Source organism: Cynocephalus volans, chromosome 7, assembly GCF_027409185.1.
Source record: "Cynocephalus volans isolate mCynVol1 chromosome 7, mCynVol1.pri, whole genome shotgun sequence".
NCBI classification, from domain to species: domain Eukaryota; kingdom Metazoa; phylum Chordata; class Mammalia; order Dermoptera; family Cynocephalidae; genus Cynocephalus; species Cynocephalus volans.
In genome coordinates this window covers 162,185,646-162,191,670 of record NC_084466.1, presented here as the reverse complement: position 1 = coordinate 162,191,670, position 6,025 = coordinate 162,185,646, and the positions used below count along the sequence as shown (strand labels likewise).

Below are 6,025 nucleotides of genomic sequence, written 5' to 3'. Positions count from 1 at the left end.
CCCCTTTTGAGAAAATCATGAGTGTTTTCTCCCATGGTCCACTGGTGAATGAACCATGTGGACATGTGTTATGGTGTAAAATCTCCTGAACCTGGCTCGACCATGAGATGCTTTTTGATGCACTGTTGAATTCGTTTTGCTAATATTTTGTTATTAACTTCTACATCTGTATTCAGACATAAAACAGCCTATATACTCTTCTGGTGCTTGTCTTGCGTACATCCTGAGGTGCATCCCACACACCATAAGGTAAAAGGTTCACGGCCTCACACAGCCCGCTGGAGGGCCTCCTGCCCTCTGCTCTTTCTGTTTTGGGTTATTGACGCTCCTTCCTTCCTGTTCTCATCCCTGGAACATCCTTTAGTCAGATGCTAGAGCCCAAAACTGATGTCCTGGATCTGTGCCCTTTTCTCTTACATTTGATGTCTTTCTGCCAGAGAAATTTCAACGTTACAATTCAATCCTTTACTGGGTTTGTGTTGTTTTTTTAAGAATTGTTTTAGTTTCAAAAGTTCCTTTTCAGTCTCTTTTATTCCTTTTCACAGCATCCTGACCTTATTTTATAAATATAATACCTCTGCCAGTCTTTCTGAGTATATGGATTGGAGTATTTTTTAAATGTTTGTTTTTTAAGTGTTGCTCTGATTCCTCAGACTTCTTGATCCATATTTTTCCTCCGTTTCCTTACCTTGGTCAGCTCTCCTTTAATGTCTGATAAATTTTGGTTGCTCTCTGTGTTTGGGGCTCAGAACGAGGGGGCAGGGAGCCCCCATTGGGCTGGGTGAGCTTCTAACTGCAGGTGACAGAAAGCTCAAGTGTAACTGGCTTCCATGAAAGAGTTGCCCTCATTTTGGGGGGTAGCAAACTGGGTCACCAGGACCACCTCTTTTCCTCTCTCGATCCTGCCCCCATCTGTGCTGGCTCCAGTCTCAGGTTGTGTGTGCAGCTCCACACACGGCCTCACTCCTCCAGAGAGGTAGAGAGGACAGCGGCCACTCCCAGCAGCTCACACTGCAGTCCTGGGCCTGAGCTGGAAAGCAGCCCCCAGGGCAGGACAAACTGCATGCTTCCTGAGCAGAGACTACACATCTCCTCCCAGAGCCAGGCCAGAGGAGTCACAGCCCAACCCCATGAGCTGAAATAAGAGAGGGCTGGCTCCCTGGAGACGTGCACAGGTTCTCTGGCAGACGGGGAAATGGGTGTCTGCGTGGCAGAAGCAGCTGCTATCCACTGCAGGTGAGCAACTCACTGCTGGCTGTTCTGGGCATGGGACTGAGAGGGGCTCGGCCAGAGGATGCAAACCTGTGATAGTCCTGTTTCTACCTGCTTCTCATGGCTGTCCATCATCACAGCGGCCCTCTCTTCCAGGCAGTCTTCCCTTGTCTAGCCCAGAAACAAATTAAAGTCTCTGTCTCCCCAGGGCCCCTCCCTTTCTCACTGTTGACTTCTTTACTGTGATTCACATCAGGTCTCGGGAGGGAGGGAAGCTGGTGTGCCTGCTCAGTGGCCCCTGTCTTGTCACTTTCAAATAAGCCCTTCCTTGCCAGGGGCTTGGAAAATATTGTGCAGTCTCACCCAGAAAGGCTAAAATACAAAGGAGCTTTCTCACCAATCTTTAACAGTATTTAGAATTTAGAAGAATAACCTTGCTTTTTATTCCAAGAATGTTTCCTTCTTACTTATCCAGAAAGTTAAAACATATTTTTTGACTTACTCTTCAAATTTTTGCTGACCACTCCCGTGTGAGAAAACAAATCACCAAGCAGTCCCTGCACTCAAGGAACAAAGACTTCAGGCTGCCCAGTGGCCTTAACTGAGACCTTACCGGGGACACAGCAGGTGGCATTTGAAACCCGCCGTGGGCTCAGATTGCCCAGGAGAGCATGTGCAGGAGTTCTGGGTGCCTGGGGGCCTGGTGGGAGCTGAGATCTTGAGCACACCCAAACTACCCTGCTTGGGCTGAGGAAGCTGTTCCCAGAGCCCACCCTGGGAGGCAAGATAGCCCCACTTCAAAAAGGGGGCCTGAGTCCAACTCAGCAGAGGCTGGGAAGTGGCACTTGGTTTGGGCGGTCAGGTTCCAGGTCACCTTGCCGTGGAGTGGCTGCAGGGAGGACTGCCTGCTGGGATCTGAACAGTGGGCACCAAAAGGATGAGCATCACAGCCGCAAATTGTATCCCTTGCCCATGGGGGTAGGGGCAGCACAAACCTGGGAAGGGGACCTGGACACGACACTGTGGGACCCTGGACACGCGTCCTCTCCTCTCTGGACCTCAGTCCTCATCCCAGAGCACTGGAGCTCAGGGATGGATGCTGGCATCTGTGGTCCTTGTGGCTAGAACACATCCACCCGAAGTAGGGACCAGGGCGTGGGGAGAGGGAAGGAAGGTGGGGGAGGCAGAGTGGGGGGTTGCAGAGGAATGAAAAAGCGTGGGGGGGAGGAGATGGCAGGGCGGAGGGGACTTACGTGCGGGAGGGGGACATGGCGACATGGCGTGGGGGCTGGCGAGGGAGGTGGGAGTGGGGGTGGGGAGGACGCGGTGCCGCGAGAGGGGCTGCGCCCTGCTCTGAGTCCGCCTGTGTCTCCTCCCTTCGCGTCTCCCTGGGGATGAGCTCTGCGGAGGCCGCACGAGCACCCGCGTGCCGCGGCCGCGCGCTCGGGGGACGGTCTCCGCCAAGGCTGCTGCCCCGCTCAACCGCGGCCCCTGCAGCGGCCACTCCGGCCCGCGATTCCGACCGAGGCCCGTGCTGGGTAAGGCCGGGCGGCGGGATCCGGGGCGCACGGGAGGCTGGGGCGGGCGCCCGTGGCGCCGGGGAAGACCCGGCAGGTCTGGCGACCCGTCTCCGTCCCCGCCCAGACTGCTGGGCCGGGAGGCAGGGAGGGGGTGGAGCGGGACTGGGGCGGGAGGGGACCATCACCGGGGTCCGGGCCTGCCGGGGCGGGGCCCACACGATGTCACCAGCCGCATCCGCGGCTCTGGCCCCGCTCCGGTGTCCTGCAGGCTCGGAGCGAGGGCTCCGGGGGCCTGGGATGCCCAAGCACACGACTGGCCCCTTATCTGGGTCCTTGGCGGCCCCTGGAGGGTGAGACTGCGTCCTCCGAGCACAGTGACCCCCGGCCCCGCAGCGAGGCCGACCCTGTCCGAGCCCAGGACATGCGGCCCTGCCCCAGCACGAGCGCCCCTGGCGCAGCTCCTCCCCAGCGGCCGCTCTGCACCCCCCACCCCCACCCCGTCTATGCATCCTCGGCTGCTGAGCTACCCCGACCCTGTCCCAGCTCCTGAGGACCCCACCCCTCCCCCACGCCACCGTCCCGAGCGGGCCGACCTGCAGGATGCTGGGGCGCCTTGTCTCCCTGCGTGCCGAGGTCGCTCATCCCCTAAGGGCCGAGGACCGGCCCGCCCCAGCCCGAGCCCCGATCCTCACAGAAGCTCGGTCTCCTCCCTGTCCCCGCAGGTCTTGCCCCACGAGGATGAAGTGGACGGCCGCCACGTGCTGGGCGCTGCTGCTCGCGGCCGCCTTCCTGTGCGATAGCGGCGCGGCCAAGGGCGGGCGCGGCGGGGCGCGGGGCAGCGCGCGGGGCGGGCTGCGTGGGGGCGCGCGCGGGGCCCCTAGGGTGCGCGTGAGGCCGGCGCCTCGCTACGGTGCCGCGGGCTCCTCGCTGCGCGTGGCGGCGGCCGGGGCGGCGGCGGGAGCGGCCGCGGGCCTGGTGACGGGCTCCGACAGGACGAGGGCCGCGGGGCCCGGGGAGCGCGGCCCGGAGGACGAGGACGGGGCGCCCGGCGGCAACGGGACCGGCCGGGGCGTCTACAGCTACCGGGAGTGGACCTCGGGCGCGGGGCCCACGCGCGGCCCGCGGCCCTGCCTGCTGCTGGGCGGCGCCCTCGGCGCCCTGGGGCTGCTGCGGCCCTAGGCCCGGCTGGGCTCGGGGTCCAGATCCGGCCCCCAGCCCGCGCCGTCCCGCAGGCCCTTGGGGCCCACCCCAGAAGCCGCCCAGCGCTGAACGCCCTTTCCTCGGCTGCCCACACTCTTCGAGTCCAGAGGGCTGCGTCGGCGATTCCGGCCGGTGGCGGGAGCTGCAGTCTCTCCTACTCGTGAACACGCTGTCCACCGCTCTGTCCAAGCCTGTCCCCCACATGCCTGTCTTCCACCCTACCAGGGGACCAGTGGCCCCACCACCTCCAGGATGTTTGGGTTCCCCCAGCCAGAAAGGCAGGCGGCCTCTGGATCCTGCACAGTCCCACCACTGCCCTCCACTTTCCAGAGCCCCCAAAGGGAGGTGCCAAAAGCCAGCGACCCTGCCACTCCTGCTCCCTGCCCACCCACGGACAGTGCTGACCACCAGGCAGAGGCAACCCTCAGGCTGGGCTGGTTCTGCCGCTGAGGCCCTGAGGACCACGGTGCCTCCCCCACAGAAGCAGCCAGATCGGACCAAATGAATTCAGGATTTGGAGGGAAGGAGAGGGGAGGTTTGCTCAGGTTGTGGTATGGAAAATGTCAGGTGCTGACCACCTGCCTACAAGAGCGGGCCCTGTGGATCTCAGGAACACTCCTGAGCAGGAAAGCCAACCATCCCAGGAACACCTCTGTGGTTCCCTGTGGTTCCTAGAAGGCCTTCCCCCTACTCCCAGGCTGACTCCATCAAGACCCACTGCCAGGGAAGGTTCTTCTGTCCCTTGGAGCCACTTTGCTCCAACAACTTGAAACAAGTCACTTAATTCTTTGTGACTCATTTTGGGGAGAAAAACACATTCAAGAGATTTCCATTTCCCTTGAACTTAGGTTCACATATGGGGATCACAGTTCTCGCCTGTACTTCGGGACAGCAACTGCCAATCCCACTAAAGAGCCTCCGCAGACACAGACCAAGCTGCATGGCTTCCAGACTCCCAGGCAGGCAGCCCCTTCCTAAGAAGCAGCTGGACCAGGCCCAGGCAGGGGCCTATGTGAGGGCATAGTGTGAAGGGCAGGTGACAGCCTGCTCAGCAGAGGAGGACAGGAGCTCAAGTCTGACCCAGAGACCAACCGTGGCCACCAGCAAGTCCTTGGAGGAGGCTGGCTGGAGCAGGGGGGCCCAGCACCTAGCAGACACAGCCAGATGTCAGATGGGTCTCGGTGCAAATGCAGAAAGTCTGTGCACGGGAAGGCTGAGCTCCCCCCCAACACCACAAAGGAAGTCTGACTATCCAAGGACACTCTCAGGACAGGCTAGACACCCAGAGTGGCCTCAAGGAAATGCTGGGCAGCCTTTCCAAGGTCTTGCCTTGGCACCTAGACACCTCTGTGGGTAAGACTGGCCCTTTCCTTCTGTGGAGCCCACCAGCACAGTGCCCACAAGCTTGGCCCTGAGGGGTCTCAGCTCTGCCAAGCTCTCTAGCTCTAATCATCCAATTCGTCCCAAGGTAGGATGGGTCCTCCTAGGGCCCTGGTGCCCTGTAGCCTTGGGCCCTCACACCCTCACTGCCCTGGTGAGAGTCTCACCTACAGCTGGGCTGCTCCTGCAACCCACCCTTACTCCTTGGACCTCTGAGCCTTTGGACTCAGTTGGTGGCACCAATGCCGAGACCAGCACCTCCCAGGGGGCCCTGCCAGCCTCTGCCCTCCCCACTGACACATGACTCTGGCTGGGGTGAGGGCCTAGAAGTTATCAGCAGGACCTGGACAAGCGTTCTCTTCCACATACAGGGCACTAAGCAGCAGGAGGCAGCCCCCGCAGCCTCTCCCCTCCTCACTGCCAGTGCCCCTGGGGCACAGCGAGCCCAGATGCTCCCGTCCCTTTCAGACCAAGCTTGATGCCACCAAAGACCAGCAAGCCAAGGCCAAGCCCATCTGGGGGCTTCAATGGCAGATGAGACTCCTCTGCCATTTTCCTCACTGATGGCAAGAGCTTGAGTCTCTTTGCAAGGGCAGGGAGACCCACTGAGCCCCCTTGGCCCCTCAGACACCCACCACAGATGGGCTGGCCTGGACCAGACTCTCCCACACTACACAGCACCGTGAGATAATGAAATGTTCCAGATGCAGTGG

General features: G+C 60.5%; 1 protein-coding gene across 1 annotated transcript; it reads left to right on the top strand.

Annotated features, from left to right (window-relative positions):
- The first annotated feature begins 3,470 nt into the window (after positions 1-3,470).
- On the top strand, positions 3,471-3,911 carry SPRN (shadow of prion protein). The gene has a single exon (XM_063101800.1). It carries the CDS (start codon positions 3,471-3,473, stop codon positions 3,909-3,911), a length of 441 nt encoding a protein of 146 aa, XP_062957870.1.
- Positions 3,912-6,025: the final 2,114 nt, after the last annotated feature.